The following is a 23,981-nucleotide window of genomic DNA, read 5'->3' on the forward strand; positions in this document are numbered from 1 at the left end:
TTGCTGGTTCTTTGAAAGCAGTGATAAGAAACAGGGAAGTGAGCATGAAAGTGAAAAAGTTACTACATGACAGTATTGTGATACTAACTCTAATGTACGGAAGTGAAGCTTGGACATTGTTGGAAGGACACAAGTCAAGAGTGAGAGCAGTGGAAATGAGTTATTTAAGAGGAGCCTGTGGAGTCACGTGGAGAGACAGGCTGACGAATGAGGATATAAAGGAGCGTTGTGGTATGGATGTGGATGTGATAGGAAGCGTTATGAGGAACACACTGAGGTGGTTTGGCCATGTGGAGAGGATGGAGGGTGAAAGACTGACGAAGAGAGTTTATGTGAGTGAGGTGGAGGGGGGAAGAGGGAGGGGGAGGCCGAGGATGAGATGGAGGGATGGGGTGGAGAGGTATATGAGAGAGGGGGGTGTGAGTTGGGAGCAGGGCAGTGAAATAGTGGGGGACAGGGCGACTTGGAGGCGATTTGTTTGTGGCCACCCCAAACGGGATTGAGGCGTCTGGCAGTAGATAGATAGATAGATAGATCCTTAAATTTGTGAATTGTTTTGGCACACACTATTTCATTCGGTAGTGCATTCCATTGATCAATTGCTCTGTTTGGGAAACTGAATTTCCTTACGTCTTTATCACCTCTCCTTATGCAGTTTTTTGCAGTGTCCTCTTGCTGATGCTTCTCCATGTGTTAAGCAATCATTTATGTCTATTTTCTCCTTCTCTGATACGCACTTATATAGCATTATCATGTCACCTCTTTTCCTTCGCTCCTGTAGTGTTGGTAGATTCAGTTTATTTAGTCTTTCTTTGTAGCTTAGGTCCCTTAAGCTTGATATCCATCTTGTAGCGGCCCTTTGAACTTTTTCAATCTTGTCTATGTGCTTTTTGAGATGAGGACTCCATACTACTGATGCATATTCCAGGGTTGGTCTAATGAATGATGTTATTATCCTTCTTAGCATGTCTTCATTTATGTACGTGAATCCTATTCTCATACTTGCAAGCAGTGTATACATGTTCCGTACCTTCTCGCTGATGTGGTCAGCTGGAGATAGTCTGTTATTGATGATCACACCTAGGTCTTTCTCTCTTTCTGATGTGTATAGGGTTTTATTTCCTAACTTATAATCCCAATCAGGTCTTTTTCCACTTTTACCAAACTTGATTACATGACACTTGTCCACATTGAATTCCATTTGCCATGTACTACTCCATTCATGAAGTTTATTTAATTCTTCTTGTAGCTCTTTAGAAGAGTCTGTGTTAGTAATTCTCCTTTGTATTTTTGCATCATCTGCAAACATATTCAGATAGCTCTCATTTCCAGTGTTACTGTTTATATCATTTATATACACTAAAAACATGATTGGTGCCAGCACTGAACCCTGTGGTACTCCACTAGTCACTTCTTTCCATGATGAGTAGCTTCCTCTTAGTACTGTTCTCATTTCTCTTTTTATGAGAAAGTCTTGCATCCAACAAAACAGTTTGCCTCAAATTCCTCCTTGATGGTACAGTTTCCATAAAAGTCTTTGGTGTGGTACTGTGTCAAAAGCTTTCTTGAAATCTAAATAGATACTGTCCACCCATCCTTCCCTTTCCTGTATTGTGTTTGTTACTCTGTCATAGTAGCTCAACAGATTAGTAACACATGATTTTCCTTTTCTGAAACCAAACTGTCTTTCTGTTATCATACTGTGTTCTTCTAGATGATTTACCCAAGCTTTTCTAATACCTTTCTTACAACACTGGTCAGTGATACTGGTCGGTAGTTGAGTGGATATTGTCTATTTCCTTTCTTGAATAAGGGGACAATATTTGCTTTTTTCCAAATATCAGGTAGTTTACCTTGACTCAAGGATTTCTTGAAAATTATAAATAATGGTTTACATAACTCCTTTGCACATTCTCGTAGTACCCAACATGAAATTTCATCAGGACCACTTGCTTTTCCTCTGTCTAATCTACTTAACTCCTCCTGTATTACTTTTTCTGCTATTTGTATATCTGGTAGTATGTGTGGACATGCATGTTCCACATAGTCCCTCTCAAAATTTTTTTCTTCTGTAAAAACTAATTGGAAATTCTTATTTAGTGCTTCACAAATATCCTTCTCTTGTGTATAAGTGATTCCCTCGTCCATAATTGATTGTATTATATCTTTTACTTTGGTTTTGCTTCTGATATAGCTGTAAAACAGCTTTGGTTGATCACTACTTTTATTTATTATATCCTCCTCAAACTGTTTTTGGGCTTCCCTCCTTATTCTTGTATAATCGTTTCTTGCCTGTTTGTAATTATTATATGCCCTTTCACTATTATGTCTTCTGTATCTATTCCACAACAAATCTCTTCTTTCTTTTGATTTTTTACATTCTGTATTGAACCATTTCTGTATTTTCTTATCTGCTTCTTTGTGCTGTGGGATGTACGCCTGGACTCCTATTTCATAAAATTCACAGAATTTTTTATATACAGCATTTAAATCTTGTCCTCTAAGCTCATTTTCCCAATCAACTTCTAAGAAATACCTCTTTAGGTCTTGATAATTTCCCTTTTTATAGTTTAGGCTCTTTTTGTAACTGTCATTGCTGTTTACTATGTCATATGCTATCCTGAAGTTATAATTTAGTACTGCATGATCGCTTTTGTCGAGTGGAGGGTGATATATTAAACTGTCAGTATCATTTTCTTGCCTAGTAAATATTAGATCTAGCACTGAAGGTACATCAAGTCCTCTTTTTCTTGTGGTTTCCCTCACATGTTGCATTAGGAAGAACTCTTGTACCAGATCCAGGAGCTTTTGGTCCCAACAGCTTTCTTGGTTATTTATATCTAGAGTATTCCAATTTATATTTGTATTGAAATCCCCAGTTAGTATAATTCTTTCTGATTTCTCTTCCATTTTATGTAGTAATGATCTTAAACTCTGAATTGTACTCTCTGCCAGGTCCTCATATTCATCTCTTTCCCATGTGTTTGATCTGGGTGGCATGTACAAATTGGCTACAATTACTTTACCTTCAGATGTGTTGATCTCTACTGCAATCAGTTCTACATGTGATAGTATATCTAGTTTTATTTCATTGACTTTTAGATTTTTCTTAGTTAATATTATAATTCCTCCTCCTTTTTTTAAATTTCTGTCTCTTCTCCATATATTGTATTCCTTTAAGTTTAGTATGTCATTGGATATCCTTGGTGTTAATTTTGTTTCAGTTAGGCATATTATTTGTGGTTCATTTTCTCTGACATAATCATTCATCTCTAGTAATTTAGATACCATTCCATCCATATTTGAGTACATCAACTTTCTCATCTTGTTTATATACTTGTTATGACATGGTTCTACTACCTTCCTCATTTTTATTCCATCCTGTTTGTGTACCACTTTCGTACCTGCAATCCTATTACTTTGTAAAAAAATTTCTTCTTCTCCTCTTCTGCTCTTCCCTCATTTTTTGTTTTTGCTTCCTCCCCTTTCTCTTTCAGTAATTCCAGTTCCTCTTGTGTTAGGCATCTTTTTATCCATACATTTTTGAACTCCTCTTTTTCCATAAGATTCTTTGCATTTTTTAGTATCTCTTCCACAGTGTTTACACTCTGGAAAGTCACCTTTAGAGGTCTTGTCTTGCTTTTCTCATATTTCCCTAACCTTTTGTGTTCCTCTATGTCTTTACTACATATTTCCTCTGATACTTCCTTCAGTAAGCTCATTACATTTGCCATCTCCTTTTTGTCTCATGTGATCTTGTTTTTTACTTCTTCCTCTTCTATACCAGTGATTACTATAGATCTGTTTATATCTACTGAATCTGACTAACTTTGGATTGTTCTGGATTATTCTTTTCACTTCCTTTTTAATGCTTTTTTCCTCCACCTTTGTTTCTAAGTCTTTCTTTACTTTCACCATTTCAGCATACGTGGTTTCCACTTCATTTTTGTAGCTTTGCACAGCTTCATTCACCTGTGTTATCTTCTCCTCAGTATCACTGCTCTGGTCAATAAGACAGCTTACTTGTGTGTGTGTGTGTGTGTGTGTGTGTGTGTGTGTGTGTGTGTCTGTGTCAGTGTGTTAATGTGTGTGTGTGTATGTCTATGTTAGAGTGTGTGTAAGTGTGGTAGTGTGTGTGTGTGTGTGTGTGTGTGTGTGTGTGTGTGTGTGTGTGTGTGAATGTCTGTGTTAGTGTGTGTGTGTGTGTGTGTGTGTGTGTGTGTGTATGTTAGTTTGTGGGTAAGTATGGTAGTGTGTGTGTGAGTGTGTGTGTGTGTGTGTGTGTGTGTGTGTGTGTGTGTGTGTGTGTGTGTGTACACTGCACTAGGGAATACTTCGCTCAGAATGGAATCTTTCGAAGCAATCACCCACGCACAGTGCCACATCACAAACAGGACACATGTGACTTGTGTCCCTCCTCATCTTTGCCAGGGAACATAGGGTGCACTGCAGCATCCTCCGGTTGGGGATCCTCTCCCGTCGGTGACCCAGTGTTTTATCCAGCCGCACTGTCATCGATGAAATGACGACGCTTGGCTGGATGTCCTCCTGGCGATCCCCAGTCCTGTTGTCCTGGAAGTGCAGCTGCAGGCCTGGGCATGGCAGCGGCAGCAGGTTCTCCCGACAGACCAGGAACCGGTGAAGGTTCTCTCAGCACCTGTGCTGGTCCTGCAGGCGATGGTGGTGTTGACTCCTGTCCTGGCCCTCCTCCTGGAGATGGTGGTGTTGGTGCAGCAGCCGGTGGTGATGGCACCTGTGCTGGCGCTGCAGCAGGTGCCACAGGTGCTGGATGTCCTGCTGGCCATCGGGTTGGAAGGTCAGGGGCATGGTGGATGACGTGCCCTGATGCAGGCCACTCTGCTTCATCAGAGTCGAGGAGCTTGTCCACTATCTCCTCCACGAATTCAAGCAGACTGACTGACCCGCGTGAGCACTTCTTGTACAGGGCGAACGCATTGAAAATGGCCCTGTGAATGAAGTAGAAGGTGATCTTCTTGGTCCATTTCACGGTCCGCCGCTGGATGGGGTAGTATTGAACCATCTGGTCGAAGTGGTCCACCCCATCCATGTGTCGATTACAGTCATCCACCACGACGGGCTTGTCCACGGTCTTCTGGACATAGGTTGTCCCCCCATCAGGAGCCCTGGTCTTCCTTCGAACCTGCTTCTGGATGGTGCTTGTGCTGTGGAAGGTGGAGACCATGTTGACAATGCGTTTGTCCCTCCACAGCAACCCCATCACGTTGTCCTTGTGCATCGCTGTCATGCCCCCCGCTGGCAGGTTTGTGGTCCTGGCAATGTCATGCAGCTGGTTTGGTGCTCCTCTTGCCAGGCGTAGGGTCCCACACAAGTAGGTTCCTGCACTGAAGAGCCGTTCACACAGGGATACAGAGTTATAATAGTTGTCCATGTAAACTCTGTATCCCTGATCCTTCAGCAGTTCTATGAGGCCCCACATGGTGGTCTCCAGCGCCCTCTTCTGCCCCGTATACACCTCGAAATTCCAGATGTAACCTGAGGAAGCCTCAGCCAGGATATACAGCTTGATGAAATACTTTGAGGGCTTCATTGGGTTGTAGACGCAGAATCTTAGGCGCCCCTTCCACGGCAGTGAGCCCTTGTCCAGGCTGAGGTGCTCCTCAGGTAAGTAGGTGTTCTGGAACCGCTGAAGGAGGTACTCCATCACCGTGCGAACCCTGATGAGCCGGTCTTCATTGTCCTGGGGTTTCGCATTTGAATTGAACATATGGAAGTGTTTCAGGATCGCCCCGAAACGCCTTCCACTCATCACTTGTGTAAATAGGGGATAGTTGTGGAGGTGGGATCTCATCCAGTAGTGCCGGATGCTCAGGAGATTAAACACCCCCATGAAAAAGTAAAACCCCAGGAACTTGGCCATCTCCTCTTCATTGCAGATGAACCATGCATCCAACGCAGTCCCCAGGAATGACGCGTAGCTGTTGGTCTCGTGGGTGAAATACGTCAACAACTCCCTTGTGAAGAACAGCTGGAAGAACTGGAGAGGAGTTGTTGGCAGATCCACCTTCATTCCTGGGGATCCTGTGAAGGGCCCATTAGCTGATGTGAAAGGGCCACTGCTCCATCCTGGATCCGTTGCGGCAACACCTCCCGCAGTGGTTGCAGTGGGTCGGCATACCGACACCCTTGTTCCTCTTCGGACACCCCTTGGCCACCCCCCATAGCCGGGCCACGGACCACGCCGGCCTCGTCGAGGTGGTGAGGGTTCCGACGATGAGGACGAGACTGTCTCCTGCTGCTGGAAAACGTCGGGGTGGATGATCGCTGTTGGAGACAGAGCCCTTGTCGACTGGGCAGGGGACGACGACACAGTCGCCTCCTGCACCAGTTGCGCCGCAGACAGTGCGCGCCGTGCAGGTGCCAGTGTCGTGTAACTAGGCTCTGCTTCCGGTGACATAGGCTCGGCCAAGGGGGAACTAGAGGCTTGAGGTGGAGAGACCACGATGGCTGTAGAAGCGAGAGGTCCAAGCCAAGGCGATGTCTGTCGTCCAAGTGAAGACGATGATTGGGCCGATAGTCCTTACACTGGTGGTGGTGGTGTCTGCTCCCGTTGTTCTTCAAGCGTGGGCAATGCCGCCCGAGGGGAACCCTCCTGGTCCTCATCCCATTCCTCCTCACTTGGAACATCGCTCAGCTCATCCTCTACTTCGCTCTCGGTCTCCTCCTCAAACAGAACCTTTTGCCACTGGTCAGAAGACAGACCTTTCTTCTCCATCTTGGCAAGCACTGACACAGAAAGTCAAGTACAGTATTAGCTTTTTAGGTTCTCTGCTGAAAAAGAAGAGATATTATTCACTGTCACGCAACACCTTCCATTGAGAATAGTACTACACACGTCATGTTATATCTTTCTGTACAGCAAATCGCTGCACCTTCTATGAACAGTTCACATAAAAGATAACTTTTCAGTGTCTTTTCACGATCTCATAACTGTTCACTGGCGTCCGTGGGTGTGTGCCATATATATATATATATATATATATATATATATATATATATATATACAGTAGAACCTCTCTAGTTCGGACTATACGGGGGGAAGGGTTGTCCGAATTAGCAGATTGTCCGAACCATCAGGGTAATCTCATTCATGAGTTTTCCTTCAGGAACACCAGCCTCTAGTTTATCCAGTATTTTCACTTTACCTGCAATACTTAGTGTTACATGCTTCCTTTTAACACCTTTATTCATTGCAGAAGCTACACTTGCATTAGGGGGCATGGTAAGGAGGATTAACTTTTGAAATACGGCGTAAAAATATAAATGGTCGGTGAACTAGATGATGGAATGAATGCTAGTGTGTGTTTAAACAGGCGCCCATGTTACGACCTAGCATGATCTTAGACTAAACAAGTGACGATCGCTTTCCGCACCGATACTGAAAATGACTTTAGAATTATTTTCAACATATTTTTGGAGTTTATTATTTTTAAATTTTGTCCGAATTAACAGAAATCCGGATTAACAGGGTCCGGACCAAAGAGGTTCTACTGTGTGTGTGTGTGTGTGTGTGTGTGTGTGTGTATGTGTAATTTTTTATTTTTTTTTTCAGTCCTCCTTCCCCTGAGTTTCACGACACACATAATATACTCCCTCACAATATCTGAACGTTCCCCCCACACATGATATACTCCCTCACATATATATATCAGTAATCCCTCTAATATCTGAACGCCCGATATCCGAACATCCCCACTAACCGGACATAATTGTCCCAGGATCCAATATTCCAAAAATGGTCCGAAAACCGCAAAAAAATCGGGAAAAAAAAAAAAAATTCCTGCCCGTAATTTGAACTTGGCATGCAGGGCGCGGGACAGCTTTGTTGTGGCGCGTCATTCCTCTGACATCCGCTAGAGCGCCCCTTCATCCTCCCCACTTTCCGCCTGTCTCTCGTCACAAGTGCACGCTCGTCGTCATGGCTGCCCACGTGCTCGCTTTTGTGGTGGTGCCTTACTTGCTGCAGGCACTCCTGCTGCTCTCGTGCCTCTCCTTTGTGTGTGTGATGATGGCCCCACTGCCTGAGAAGAGGAAGAGAGTGGTGTTGACTCTGGAGAAGAAACGGGAGATATTGGAGAAAGTAGATGCGGGGTGGTCTTCTTCCCGCATCCTCCGCGAGTTCAACCTGGCCTGATCTACTTTGTTTGATATTAAGAGATCCCAAGACAGACTCATGCAGTACACGGCTAACTTCTCGTCGAGAAGCAAACGCAACATAGAGAGGAAGGTGATGTTTACTCCCAAGTTTGCTGAAGTCGACCGCTCCATGTTGATTTGGTATCGACAGCAACGTGCTGCTGGTGTGTTGGTACGTGGTACGGAGCTGAAGGCTGCTGCTGAGAAGTTTGCCAGGCTTCATGACGCCCTAGACTTCAAGGCATCCGAGGGTTGCCTCTTCGCGTTTAAGTTACGGCATGGCCATACCAACTGTAAAGCTCATGGCAAAACTTTGGACGCTAACGAGGATGAAGTTGACGAGTTTCGGCACAAGGTGAAGGGCTTGATCGACAGGGAGGGCCTCACTCTCGGTCAAGTCTACAACGCTGATGAAACTGGTTTATTCTATCACTTTTTGCCAACGAACACTCTAGCCGAGGAGACGGAGAAGTGTGTACCTGGCCGCAAGGTCTCCAAGGAATGGATATCTGCTTTGTGTTGTGCCAGTGCTAACGGCATGCACCGGCTTAAGCCCATTATTGTTGGCCGTGCAAAGCAGCATCGGTGTCTTCGTGGGGTGATGGATGTCCTTCCTGTCGTCTGGTACCATTCTTTGAAGGCATGGTTTACAGCCCAGATCTTCAAAGACTGGTTCGACTGCCATTTCGTCAAGGAGGTCATACATTACCAGACGGAGACACTGGGAATCCCACGCGACCAGGTAAAGGCCCTCCTTCTCCTCGACAATGCACCTGCCCATCCATGCGACAAGGACTTGGTGGCTGAGAATGGGTGCATTAGGTGCATGTTTCTGCCACCTAATACGACTGCTCTCATCCAATCAATGGACCAAGGAGTGATCGTGGCAACGAAGAGGCTATACCGAAGGAAGTTCCTGAACGAGGTGATGGTTGTTCTCGAGGACAAGGACAAGCGCAGGGAGGGATGGGACATGCGAGGTCAGCGGACTTTGGAAAACCTTCGCTGCTACAACATCAAGTCTACAATCTACAACTGGGCCAGTGCATGGAAGGAAATCCCTGTCAAGACTCTAGAAAATGGTTGGTCTCGTCTGCTTCTCGGAACGGATGTGGAGTACGATTTCCTAGGTTTTGACGTGGATGACTTCCATGCACGTCTACATATGCATGGCGACGATGTTGATGTGGACGATGTGCATGAGTGGTTGGATGACGACGAGGGCGATCCTGGGTATCAGACCATGTCTGATATCGAGATCGCATCTTCAGTTGCAGGTGTCAGTACCTAGCTTGAAGATTCCGACAAGGACGGCGACGATGATGTGGACTCCTCTCAGCATGACACAACTCCAGCCATCCCCAAGCTGAGTGCACTCCGGGAACACATAGAGTTCGTTCTGGACTACCTGGAACACCCAGACTGCGACAGGGAGATGGGGCCCTTGGGACTTGTGGAGGAAGTGCGTGCTTCCAGGCAGCGCATCATCAATCATCAGAATCGTCGTTCCTTGCGTCAGTCAACGATTGACAGTTTTTTCAGGCCCGTGACCCCCGCTGTGCCCAGCACTGCCTCCACTCCATTGCCTCCCCAAGACAGGCCCTCATGCTTCGAGCCACAGCCCAGCACATCAGCCACGGTGGAGTCACCGCTCGGCGTGAGTTTGCGTCTGTCTTCAGAGTCATCTGCAGTTTGTACGCCATCACCACGACCCAGCGACGCACCCCTGGGTCACCTACCAGTGATACTCTTGGACTCTGGCAGTGAATAGACTCCAAGAACTTCTCCACTAGACCACACAGGAATTTACAGTGTTGTGCAGTGAAAAAAACAGTGCATTGTGTTAAGGATTTATAGTTGTGAGTGAAAAGACAATTTTTGAACCAAATTTAACATAAATAGACTTGTGTGTTTTTGCTTTAGAAAATGGTTATAAGAGTGGAAAGAGTTAAAGTGCAGAGTGCAACACTTATTAAGTTACAATGGAGCATAAGTTAGACAAGAGTGCGCACTGTGAAGAGAATGGACTTCTGAGTGCGAATGACTAAGTTCAGTGCAAGACTTCATGAACAGTGTACTGGAAGTGCTTCAGGAAATCCTTACTGTCAGAGTCCGAGAGGAGGCGGTTATTCATCAAGATGGCCATGGACTTGCTGTATGTAGGCAGAATGTTTCATACTGTACTGTACTGTATTTTCCATACTATACTTACCTCAAACACCTCATTTCACTCTTTTATGTCCCTTATTGGTGTGAATATGCTGTGTCTTAGGTGATGTGCATGTGCAGTAGGAAGGTGTTTTTCTGAGTTAGGCTAGGTTAGGGTCCATAACTACCAGTCCAGGAATCAGGGACTTGTAAGTACCCAGAATGTTGAATATTGTATGAACCTACCTCAAAAACCTCATTTTATGTTTCTTTTGCATTTATTTCAGTCTTTTATATCCCTTATTGGTGTGATTTGGGTCTTAAATAGGTGCTATGCATGTCCAGAGGGAGTTGTATAGGTGTTTTTCTGAGTTAGGGTCTATAAGTACAAGTCCATAAGCTGGGGCCCAATATCCAAACAGGACCACAATCCTTTACTTGCCTATGGCTGTATTACATCGGATATTGGAGGGATTACTGTACAGACATATTTTCCCCTCCTTCCCCAAACATTCCACCAACACATGATACAGCAATATTTTCCACGAACACCTGTGGCACATATCACAAAAATTTTAGATAAGAATCATAAATTTCAACAATTGTTTTTGAAAGGTACACTACCTGTCCAGTGACGTCCGTGATTGCCCGGCGTTGCAAGGTACAGTACCTGTTCAGTGACGTCCCTCGTTCCTTGCCATCGTTACCTTTCACAGCACACCTGCCGCTAAAGTATCGCTTACCTACGCCACGCACTTAAACGAACACTCACCGTGCAATTCACGTATAGTTTACATAAAGTATAATTTATCACTAAATGTCAGACCAAGGTACAGTACCTGTTCAATGACGTGCCTCGTTCCATGGCGTCGTTGCCTTTCACAGCACACCTGCCGCTGAAGTATCGCTCACCTACACCACGCACCTAAACAAACACTCGCTTCACAGTTCACGTATATTTTACATAAAGTATAATTTATCACTAAATGTCAGACCAAGATACAGTACCTGTTCAATGACGTCCCTCATTCCATGCCATCGTTACCTTTCACAGCACACCTGCCGCTAAAGTATTGCTCACCTATACCACACACCTAAATGAACACTCGCGGCACAGTTAACTTATATTTTACATAAAGTATAATATATCACTAAATGTCAGACCAAGGTACAGTACCCGTTCAATGACGTCCCTTGTTCCTTGCCATCATTACCTTTCACAGCACACCTGCCACTAAAGTACCGCTCACCTACGCCACGCACCTAAAGTAACACTCGCGGCACAGTTCACGTATATTTTACATAAAGTATAATTTATCACTAAATGTCAGACCAAGGTACAGTACCTGTTCAATGACGTCCCTTGTTCCTTGTCATCGTTACCTTTCACAGCACACCTGCCACCAAAGTATCACTCACCTACGCTATGCACCATAATTTATGCCGTCATGAGGATAATTGGCACATTTCACTTACACTTGACACAATATCATACACAAATTCATGACTACCACAATGATTCCACCCTAACCTCCGCAATTATTCCCTTCCTTACTACGGTTCAACGTGACTGTGATGCAGCATCCTTCGCCGGGAGAGTACGATGCAACTCTATTGTATTGGCACACACCACACTCCTTCACGAACACCCGCAGCATGTTTGACATATATTTCACACAATTCCATACGCATTTTCACTATCAGAATCACAATAATTCCATCTCTAAATACCTCTAATTCTCCCTTCCCAACTATAAAAACTGTACCTGATGCCTGCCCCATTCCATACTATAGTTCATGGTATCCATAACGCTAACTGGTTCCATAATTTCACCAAGCCAGCCACAATATCTTTCACACAAAAAACAGTTTAGGCATTGGCTTCATTATATACGTATTTGTAATCACGCCATAGGGCCTTGAGGAGGGCGAGAGGCGAAACCCCGCAACAGTGAACACACATATCGCCTCTAAGCCTAACAATGGATAACGGACACAATTCCTTTTTGTGACATATATCTATGTTCCATCGACAATATCACATACAAATATGCTCACAAATATTGGATTATCACACTGAGTCCAAAGGGGCTTCGGCTCAAGCAGGAGGGGGAGAATTAGTAGGAGTTTAAAGGGACAGTACACGCGACGCAACCTCACTGCCTGGCTACTTGGAAGAGACTGAGGTTTATCGCTACGTGCTGGGCCCTGTGACGCAGCTCAGTGTTGCCAATGCCTTACCATTGGAAAGCATTGCACTCGCTGCGACACGTCAAAATTTGACGCGAATCTGCCGGAAACTTAATTTTTGGCGAATTTTTTGGTGCTTAGAAACGCAATTTGAGTGACTGAACATCTTTAGAACAATCCACATGAAACGCGAATCACGTGAGTGACCCTGAGAGGGTTAAGCTTCATTATAATGACATTAAGAAGTTTTTGAGCGGTCTTTCTGACTTAGAATATCAATCCTACACTGCTGAAAGGGTCAGTTACTGCCAAAAGGATCAGTTTTATAAGGAATTTCATACTGGTATTCAGATAAGTAAGTACTGCATATTGACTAGAAGACTGAGGTCTGGTGAGAATATGGCAGTTTGGATAAGCAGAAATTTGGATACCAAGAGCTGCCTGTATACCTATCAGTTGGCATTAAAGTAGTCAAAGAGAACAAAGCAGACTGTTTACTGGTCAAGGGCTAGCATGTTTAAATGCTTGTTAGATATGAAACAAAAATAGTATGGCATGTACATAAGAATATAATCTGTTGGCCAGCTCATGCTGCCCTTATTGTTAGTCATTTTTTCTTGCTTTGGTTTCTTTCTTTTGGTCTTTTTTCTTGTTCAGTTGTGGCAGGCACTTTTACCCTTCAGAATTAACTGATTCCAACCAAACCTGGACACAGTGACCAGCCTGTGATCTAGTTGTGTCTGCATTGTTTTGGTTGCTAGGAAATTACTCATTGCCTAGCAATGTCTGATAAACTCCTTTTTCGTACTTTTCACGTTTTGAGCTGTAGGAGCATTACTAATGGGTGTAGAAAACTCTGACTTTTTTGGGCGTAATCTTGAAGTCATTCTCTATTAGAAGTGTGCCATCCATTTTCCTCTCTCTCCTCTAGTTTTCGAGTGGCAACCCTGCGAAGATTGGCCTCAGCGTCCCTAGCAGCAAGTACCAGTTTTCGAAAATGCTCCCCTAGTTCCCCAGCAATTCAGTGGAATTGAATGAAACTTTGCATGTTTATAAACATTGACTAGTACTACAACTTTTTATAGTACACCCATGTGCTACATTGGCCAGGTCAGGGATCAAACATCATCAAATTCAAAAACGGTGAAAATAACTAAGATCATGACTATGCTTGCGCAAAATGCTAAGGCTCCAAAGATTATTAAGCCAGGGCTATGATTCTTGGTTGTAATGTTGCACTGGAGTACCTCCATACAAAAATGACATTTAGTGTCATAACTCACTTCCGGTCGCTGGCAGCGACACCTAGAAGTTGTACCTCTGGTGGGCCATTCTGGGAATTCAAGTTCCCTAGCTCCACAGTGGGTGGATAGAATGGAATGAAACTTTGCATACTCATAACCGTTAATAAGTACTACAATTGTGCGTCGTACATGCATGATGTATTTCCGCCAGATCAGGAGTCAAATGTCATCAAATGCGCCTCATCCAAAAATTGCTAAAATCACAACTAGGCTCATGCAGAGTGCTAAGGATCCGAAGGTTATTGGCCCTAGAGCCATGATTCTTGGGAAGGATGTTGTCCTTTGGTATCACCATACAGGAGTTACTTTTCATACCAAAACTTGCTTCTGGTCGCTGACAAAGCTTGGTACACTTAGTGCTGGCCATTGTCACCAGCCAGCTTGTTAACTTTTAATATTAACATAAAAAAGTAGTAGAAATTAATGAATTACACAGTGCTTGTATGAGAGAAAGCAGAAATAACCACAAAAGGACAAGCTGAAGATTCATTTTTCCCAGCTTTTTTGCAGGTTCCCTGGGAGCTTCACAGGCCTGAAAGGGAATACAGACCCATGCTTGAAAAATGCTGCCCAAGTTTACACATTTTGCGGGGTTGAAGTCGTTTTAAGTGCACCACTATTGCCCTCATACACGTGGTGCATCAGTCCCCAGTTAGAGTGCTCTAACGGTTGCCAGAACCAGGGAATTAAACACCATCCTGCACAAGTCTATAAACCTCTTGGGTCCTGCAAGCATGGAATTTCTTTGGGAAATCTACTTGCCCCTCATGAGTCAATGTGTCATGGATTCACTTTTGCAAGAACTACATCCTTATTCTGTGACGCACCATGAATCCTGTTGAATGTTTGTTGTGCCTTTCATACGAGTATACTTGTAAAACTTACCTCTGGTGTTATCCAGTTTCACCTTACATTACCCTGCTGAGCTCATTTTCATGAGATACTTTCAGCTAGGTCCTGGTTTTGCACTTTAATATGTTCTTGGAAACATTCTTCTTGAGGGGTTTGATATCACCATCCTGAGAGGTTCTTGCCTTTCCCCCAGAAGGAAGTCTTTATCCTTAGGTCACTTACTGTTTCTCCACTGCTGGAGGGGTGTCTGCTGGGAGCTTTGGATTCTTTGAACCCTGTGTACTCTACAGTCCCTTCTATCTCCCTTCACATGCATCATTTCTGCAGGGCTTTTTCTTAATGACAATGGCATATGAGGTGAAGACCTTGTTGTATGCCAAGACAGTTCTCAATCCTCACCAAGAGTTTTATTTCTTTATAAAGCTATGATCATTGCAATTCCTGACAGTTCTTGGTTTCTGTAGGTGAGAAGAGACAGGAAGTCTGAGGTTTAAACTATGGGTCGTTTCTGCCTTCAGGTCCTGGAAGGTTGTCATCCTTAACCCCAAGAGATCTATAGCAGGCGATTGGCTGCAGCTATATTTTGTGCATTGGGACCTATTGCAGGCATCATAGACTGGCCACCAAAACCCTGCGAGTGGAAACCTCGCCTCTTTTATGAGGTAAATGGTACCTAGCCAATGGAAACTAAGAGAACGGGTGGTGGGAGGGATGATCCAGCCCCCTTCCCGGGTGTGGGGAGGAATCCCCCCCATGCCATCTCTCTATCTCCCTCTGCCCCATTGAATCCTGCCTTTTGTGTCCTCTCCCACCCAAACTACCCTCCATACCCCCTCTAGACCATATTAGCTGTGTGAGGCAGGCATATTCCCTCCCTTTCCCCCCCTCCCCTAATGCGCCCCGCACTCCCTCCACCTCCCTAATCCCCCCTTATGACATCCATTTACGCTCATAGCGAGGAGTGCCTTTTTTAATTTTTTTTTTGTCACTTGTGCAGTAACCACTAGACATATGAGAGTGAACTATACATTTTCTGGTGTGTAAAATCAAGCTCTTCTGATCTGTAAGACCAAAATTTACCATGGTGCAATTTTTTTCTCTCTCTTTATACACGAGGGGTAACAATTTTTATGTTTGATGTTCTTTGACGGGGGCGCTAACGATCCACTCACTCAGTGTAGTGCTGCTCTCGGGTGTCTGCCCTTTCCTTTCCTCCATCCTTCTTTCCTTCCATCCTCTTCCGTCTTTCTTTCTTTCATTCTTTCCTCCTACGGGTGCCTTTAACACTTCCTCTTCTGTCTTTCTTTCCTTCATTCTTTCCTCCTCCTTCTGCCTATGGGTGACTCTACACTGAGTGACAAGCCAAATGGTTTCCTGTACACCAGGAAACTATTTACTACACTGGGTGGTAACCATATAACCAAATTTTGGTACCTGGTGGTTTAGTGGGTAATTACAGTGCTCCAATCGGATTGAACTGGTGAAGGTTTATATCCAAGGGATGGTTGGGGTTTATTACTCACGTAATGCCACTCAGGGATGAGTGAGGCTGGTCACTCTCATCTTAAATGTCAGGACCAACTTGCCTAGCCCTGGGCTCCTACACTCCTCATGGAGCAACGTAGGATTGGCTAATGGATGGATGGATGGATTTGACGGTTGATATTGCGGTAAACGTTAGTCATATGAGAATGAAGTATACATTTTCTGGTGTGCAAAATCAAGCTCTTGAAATTAATAAGAAAATTTTTTGCCTTGATGAAAATTGAAAAATCAGATCACTTTAACATTTAGCAGCAAGGGGGGGAGGGGGTTAAAGCTTTGTGGTCTCTAGGGGTTAAGTATCCTAAGACTCTTTTGGGTCTGGCCAGACTCTCAAACCCATGTGCTGTGGCCCACTTATCCTGCTTGTTGTGATTGACCATAGAATCTGTGAATCCCCTTGATACACCAGTCTGTTGGCCTCCCATAATACATTCTTTAGACCTGTCTGTCTTATAGGTCATCAGTCTCTGTGTGCTTAGCAGTGAGATCTATATGGATTTTGTACTTCTTTTCCAGTACATGGTTCAGCTTTCTTGCCATTTGCTCAGCACTCATGTTACTTGTTGCTATGCTTTTATTACACTTATACCTCACATTGTTAATTTTAACTTTCCACTACATCAGTGAATTTATCTGACAGCAGCATAGACATGCATGCCCATGCTTTAATCATGTTTTATCAGAATGATGGTTTTTACTCGGATGTATATATAGCCTTTTTCTTATTGCTTCACTAATAACGCATCTTTCTTCATGGGCCTGATTGCCATTCATCTCTTTTGCATAGACCAAATGCACAGGTAACTGTTTGCAGTTTGCAACATTCCAGGTCCCCTGTCCTCCTACCAGCTGTGTGACCCTCCCTTAGTAATCAGGCATCCTCAGCTGCTTTAGCTCTACTGTACAGCCAGACGAGGCCAGTAAATTGGTGGGTTTTAGAATAAAACCTTCCACATGCTGAGAAAAAAAGGGTGTATTGATACTTATTGACCTGGCATGGTGGCACACTCCCCAGATTGAGTTCTTATTATAAGATGTTTACATTGAAACAGAATAGTTTTATGGAGAACTGACCATCAGCTTTTGTCAGTGGTCAGTAATATGCTACCCCTGAAGGAGCTGTCTCGTCTTAGTGCTTAGACTGATTTATTTTCCGATGAAGTTCTCATGGAAGAGCTTTAGACTAATTTATTTTCCAGTGAAGCAATTTTCTCCTGCATATTCCAGGACCAAGTATGGACCTATTAGCTAAATAAATATCTTTCATCCACCAGAAAATATAAGTTTTTATTCTAATACTGTACCTACCATTTTAATAGAAACCTGCAGATAGGTTTCTCTTGTCCTTAAGCTGTTTAGGAGAGCTGTGAACACCTAAGTCTCTGCATTTCTTATTCTCAGATAAATGTCTGCAACCCTAATAAATGTCAGTAGAGGGTTGTATGAGGAGCATACTTCTCATCTTATGTCTCTCTCTGTCTCTCTAGCTGTGAGAAAAAAATGTTTTTTTCCTGCAAACCCTGTGTATTTAAAGGATGCCTGTAGTAGCACTTGCTGTGATTCTTTACAGAGCAATCGAGGGGCAATTACATGTGTAAACTATGGTTCCTGCCCACTCTTCAGGACTTCAGACCATAAGCCTGTTTTGGGTACCTTCAGTTGCAAGATCAGACCTGGGAAAGACGAGTAAGTACATATCTGTACTTCCTTGAAAGAGAACATATACTCTGCCTTTTATCAGCATCACAAGATACCAGGTATTTGAGAGCAGTGTATGCTTAATAATACACTTATTAGAAAAATTTTGATTTAAATCTTCACCATATCTATTCAGTACATCTCAAAATACTCATAACAGGCTGAATTGTTTATACTCAACCTGCCACCATCAGAGCTCAGTGCATCTACTCTTCTCTGCCCATCCATTTCAGTCCATTTTCCAGAATTCCTTTTGACTGACACTTTGTCAGATAACCTGCTGTGTCATCTTCACAGAGTATACTCCCCCCTCATCATCCACCACTACCCACCACCATCATAACCAATCCCATCCACTTCCCTGTGCTCACCCCACCCATACTCCCCCACTGTCTTGATTTTCATCGGAAATCGTTTATCATCCATATTAATAGTGACCACTCCTGCCATATCCCACCAACTGTCAGCCTACGACCATTCCAGCCCATCCCACCCACTCCTCTGCCAATCCATAAATTAACCTTCATTGGTTTAATTGGACCTGTTTTGACTTGAGTGAACCTAGACTGAACCAGTTGAGCCTGATTGGATTTGAAAGGCTTGAATTCTCACATACTTGGCCCTGAATGGGCCCATTTGGTATTGAATTGCCTTGCTGTGGCCTGAATTGACTGAAACTCATATGGATATGAAAGAATAGTTTTTGTCGTCCCAACTGGTGGACTGCAGGCTATAATTACCCTTTTTCCACAGTCCACCATCTTCCTTTCCTGGCATGACGAAGAAGTGGATGGACATTTGTTAAACCGGGTATCAAAGGTGTCCATTTATATCAGTGCTGTCATGTGAAAGCATCCCTTTTCAGCACTAGTTGTTGTTGTTTCAACCACAGGCTCATCTGATTGTGAGCCTAGTGGACTGCAGGAAACCAGTCATTTATAGTCAGTTGCTTCCAGAGATCTTTGGTGATGTTATGTTGAAGGATTATCTGTGTTGTGGCTGTGTGGTACATGAGGTGAGTAAGTGTGATGTGGTGAGGGGGTGGGGATGCACTGCAGTGTGGGCATAATGGATTGTTTAGGAGTTGTATTTTACAAGGTCTGTTCAGAAAGAAGCTGACCTTAGGAGGAAAAAATGACCTTTGGTTCTAAAAAATAAATAGCAAACTTGTTGAGCTAGGACACAATCCCTCTCAAAGTAAGCCCCTTCTGACTTGACCTACATCACCCAGTGTTTTTTCCACTGCCTGAAACATTTTTCAAAGTCGGTTTTTGGTATCTCCATTAGGTACTTTTTGCATTCGTTATGATCTCTTTTCTTATCTCAAATCGGGAACCCTTCAGCTGAGTTTTGAGATTGGAGAATAGCCAAAAGTCGCACAGACCCATGTCTGATGAGTAGGGAGCTCGCCACACCTGTGAGATGTTGTGCTTGGCCAAAAATTTCTGAATCAGTCAAGAAGAATGGGCAGGGGTGTTGTCATGGTACAGCTTCCAATGTGCCACTTTCCAAAGATCGAACTTCATCATGACGATGGATAACGTCAAGTTAGTAATGTTTGTTGACAGTCTGACCTGGTGTGTATTCGTGATGCACAACACCATGGTTGTCAAAAAAAAACTGTCAACATTCATTTCACCTAACTGTGGACCTGTCATGCTTTTTTTTGACCAAGGTGACCCTGCATACTTCCACTGGGATGACTGCTTTGGTTTCTGGGTCATCCCTGTACACCCAAGTCTCATCTTCAGTGGTAACAATCTTTAGAAAGTCTGGATCGCAATGTGCACTCTCCAACATGTCTTGAGCAATGTTTATCTACAGAACTTGTTGTTCATGTGAAAAGAACATTGGAATGAACTTGCCGGCAACTCTTTGCATGCCCACCTCATCTGTTGAAATTTCATGTGCTGATCCATCGCTGATTCCAATTTCATCTGTAATTTTTCTAACAGTCAACTGATAATTTTCCATGACCAAATCACAGACTTTCTTCACATTTTCAGCATTCCTGCTTGTTGATGGCCTCCCAGGATGTGGATCGCTCTCGAATGACATTGAGCTATTTTTGAAGTGATTGTACCACTCCTTTAACCCTTTAAACGCGGATCATCGCATTTGCGACGCTTGGCGAAAAGGACATAACGGCGGATCGTTGCATTTGCGATTCTAGTAATTTTGAATAACCGCGGGCAAGCAGGCTCCAGCTGGTATTGTCTATCAGTACTGCCACCCTTTAGCTACTTTTAGCACACTTGACCTTTGTACCACTGACCTCCGTTGTTGCCAAGTATCATTTTTTTTACCCACCCACGCACCGCTGCCCGGCCCCCCTCGTCGTGCTATATGGCAGCGCGCGGACAGCTCAGACATGTCAATCTGCGCCTTCCTCTCGCAAGCACTTTATGCTAATTGGAAACGCTTGTTTCCCCAGTTGTCACACTAGCTTTTTTTCCCGCAGTTTGCCCCAGTTTAGCGTCAGTTTACCGCAATCTTTGAAGGTGACATCATGTCTCATTCAAGCTCTTCCGAGTCAGTGCCTTCCATCCCTCTGAAAAAGGGCTTTGTGACCTCTACCCCGTCCAAACCCTTACTAGGAAGTGCTAAGGGCCTTAGTGACTCGGCTATAGGCATAGAATTATTGAAAGCTTCTATGGATTACGGTAGTGACGTTGGAGTGTTATCAAGCCTTGCCGAATCAGACACTCTATCGAGTGCTGAGTCTGAAGTGCAGGAAGAGACAATTCCTGTGCCTAGCACCTCATCAGGCAAGGCTCCAGTGAAAAAGGGAGTAGTGTATGGTAAGGGGGCCAAGAGGATGCGAAGTAGTGACCCCGGTTCCCAGCCATTGTCCTCCTCAGACCGGCCATTGTCCCCTACACCAGGTCACGCCGCCGCCATACCGCCTCACACTCCCAGCCCCATTCTCTCGTCATCTTCGTCTGCTGTGCTTTCTCCTGAGTCTTCGGAGTCTCCTTCACCACCTCGGAAGGGAAGTAGGCAGTCTGGTTTGCGTAGAGGTTTTCGTAGGCCCCGTGTTCGTGCTGGCATGAGTAGGAAAGTGTCTCCTAGTGCTAGAATTAGTGGTAAGGTTTTCCGCACTAGGCAACTCACCACTCAGGCTACTGCGAGTGACCTTGAACCTTCTCCTTATCTCCCCACCACCACCACCACCACACAGACACGACCTAGCTCACCCTCTGCCACACGGCCTGCCTCACCCTCTGCCACACGGCCTGCCTCACCCACTGCCTCACCGCCTGCCTCACCCACTGCCACACGGCCTGCCTCACCCGCTGCTGCCCCCACCACCTCCCAGCCTAGGCAGGGCACTCTGGATGCCTTCGTGTGGTCTGAGGGCTCTGATTTTGTGCCAGAGGATCTGCCCTTTGATGCCACTGGGTGTGGGATCCAGGCTGACTTCCCTGTCCCCAAGGGTGGTGAATGTTTGGACTACCTGTTGGCCTTCCTGGATAACGAAGTCATTGAGCAGATTTGTACCGAGACGAGCAGGTACGAAGGACAATCTGCTGCAGTTCGTGAAGGTGAAGGTGCAACGCCATCCACGTCACGGATGGCAGCATGGGTTCCTGTGACGATCCGGGAACTATTTGTATTCATCGGCCTGATGCTTCTCATGCCACATAACTGGAAGCACAAGCTCAAGGAGTACTGGAGTGCTGATGATCTTTGCCCCACACCCATCTTCAACAAGTACATGAGTCGTGATCGTTTCAGGCAACTCATGACGTACCTTCACTTTGCCAACAACGATGAGCCTTCCCAAACTGACCCCCTATGGAAAGTGAGGGGAATCCTGAACCTGATCAAGGACAAGTTTATGACGTTCCTTCGGCCCTTCAAGAAAGTAGTGATCGACGAGTCCTTGGTTTTGTTCAGGGGCCGTCTTCGGTTCGTGCAGTATATTCCAAGCAAACGCCACCGCTTTGGAATAAAGTTTTTCGTGCTGTGCGACTGCAAGACGGGGTTCATCCTAGACTTCGTCATCTACACCGCCAGCAATGTGGACTTGGACAAGACTGACCCTCTTGGATTCTCTGGTTCTGTGGTGAAAGTGCTTCTGGAAAAGTACTTTGGCGGGAATCATGTCCTGTATACGGACAATTATTATACAGCTCCCAAACTCGCCAAGTACCTTTCAGAGCACGGCGTCGGATCCTGTGGCACTGTCAGGAGCAATAGGGCACACTACCCTGCCTTCCCCGAGGCTGAAGGATCAAAGCGGGGAGACGTGCACCTGAAAAATTCCGACAAGATGCTGGCGATCAGGTGGCACGACAAGAGGATCGTCAATGTGCTCACCACAGTTCACAAGGGGGAAATGCAAGCCACAGGGAAGGTCGACAGAAGGACTGGCGATCCTGTGATGAAGCCTGATGCTGTAATTGACTACAACGTCAATATGCGGCTGGTGGACAAGTCAGATATGATGATCGGAGAGATTGACTGCCTGAGGAGGAACCGTCGCTGGTACAGGAAGGTGTTCTTGCACTTGCTTGATATGTGCATGCTGAATGCCTTCATCCTATATAAAATCAAGAACAGGAAGCCAGCTAACTACTCTCTCAGGCGGTTTTCTAAGACTTGTGTCTACCAGCTGTTTCAGCGTGTTGGACAGGTACTGCCATCAGGTCCCAGGCGCCACTCACACACACCTCCAGACCGCCTACAGTGCCAGGACTACCTTCAGTGACACCGCCTGGAGCCACTGCCTAGCACTGCCAAGAGGGGAAAAGCACTGAGGAGGTGTCATGTGTGCAGCCACACTACCAGGCAAGACAGAACATTTAGGCGCACCTCCTTGCAGTGCAAAGAGTGCAAAATTCCCCTCTGCGCTTACCCGTGTTTCTTTGACTACCACAGCCTGACTAGATATTGAAAATAAGGGTAAAAATCTTGTAAATAATACTGAGAGTGACAGTGATACTAGTGTTTAGTTTTCTTGTACGTACTGACAGTGACAGTCTGTTGAGTGTAAATTAGTGTATGTAGTTGTAAAAGCAGTGACAGTGAATTCAGTGTAAATAATTGTACATAGTAATAATATAAGTATTGAGAGTGACGGTCACTCCAGTGTAAGAAGTTGAAAGCATATTTTTCTATTCTATGTTCTGACAGTGACAGTTTGGTGTGTAGAAAATATTATTTTTATAACTAATGACAGTGACACTGATGAATAAGGCACTAAACTGACAGCGAGAGTGAAAGTGAGCGATAGAAATGAAGTGCAAGTGGCCGACAGGAGCGAGAATAAAGTGCCTGCCGTAAGGCGGAATAAAATCGCGCCGCAGTGGTCTTTCTCATTCCCGCTTCACAATACTGGCAGTGACAGTGATTTTTATGGCCGTAATAGTGCCAAGCGAGCCTTTGGGAAGTACTGTGAAGGAAAATAATGTAGTATACGTGTTTTTAGCTGTGAAAAGGGAAATGTTTGTTCAGTGACGGGAAGACCGCCGCCGCGCTGCATGTCAGCCGTACGCTTCGTTGATTGTAGCCTTATTTTCAGTGCTTATTGTACAAATATGGATTCCAAACTACCTGTACGTTGTTGTATAAAGTGTACTGTGACAGACTGAGGCTGTGGTAGAGGGGAAACCGGGTTGCTGGAGGTGTGAAAGTGAAGACTTTGTTACCCAACTTTGCAAGTCTCCACAAGTCCTTTGGTAGTCCACGAAGGCTCAACACCTGTCTCAGGAGAAAGCTGAATGTAAGTACTATATGCCATAAAAATTTTAATGTTCTAGGTTTAATCTCTGATTTTTGGCAAATATTTTCCCACAGGTACTCAGACCCCGCTACAACCCCGCCACACGGGGGGGGGATCGGCTGTACACGGCCGCGTTTAAGGGGTTAAGTGCTTTACCCTCATAGCTTCATTCCCCAAAACTTGCTGGTCATCATGGTGAACAAGCATAAGGTGCATGACCATGAACACAGGCTGACTGAAAACCAAAGAGTCACTCATGGCAACTGCCATAAATCATGCATGAGCACAAAGGTCCTGCACTGCGCCACACAAAACCCTGCCCTTGTCCTCCAACTGGTTGG

General features: G+C 44.8%; 1 protein-coding gene across 1 annotated transcript in view; it reads left to right on the forward strand.

Moving 5' to 3' along the window:
• The window catches only part of INPP5E (Inositol-3-phosphate synthase), a 576,780-nt gene that overhangs the window by 535,748 nt on the left and 17,051 nt on the right, over positions 1-23,981 (forward strand). Inside the window, 1 exon segment of the mRNA XM_080273293.1 lies at positions 17,785-17,900. Within this exon segment, the coding sequence (XP_080129419.1) occupies positions 17,785-17,900 (116 nt within the window).

This window comes from Coenobita brevimanus, chromosome 54, assembly GCF_032717465.1.
Source record: "Coenobita brevimanus isolate Jiangsu-jjx chromosome 54, ASM3271746v2, whole genome shotgun sequence".
NCBI lineage: Eukaryota > Metazoa > Arthropoda > Malacostraca > Decapoda > Coenobitidae > Coenobita > Coenobita brevimanus.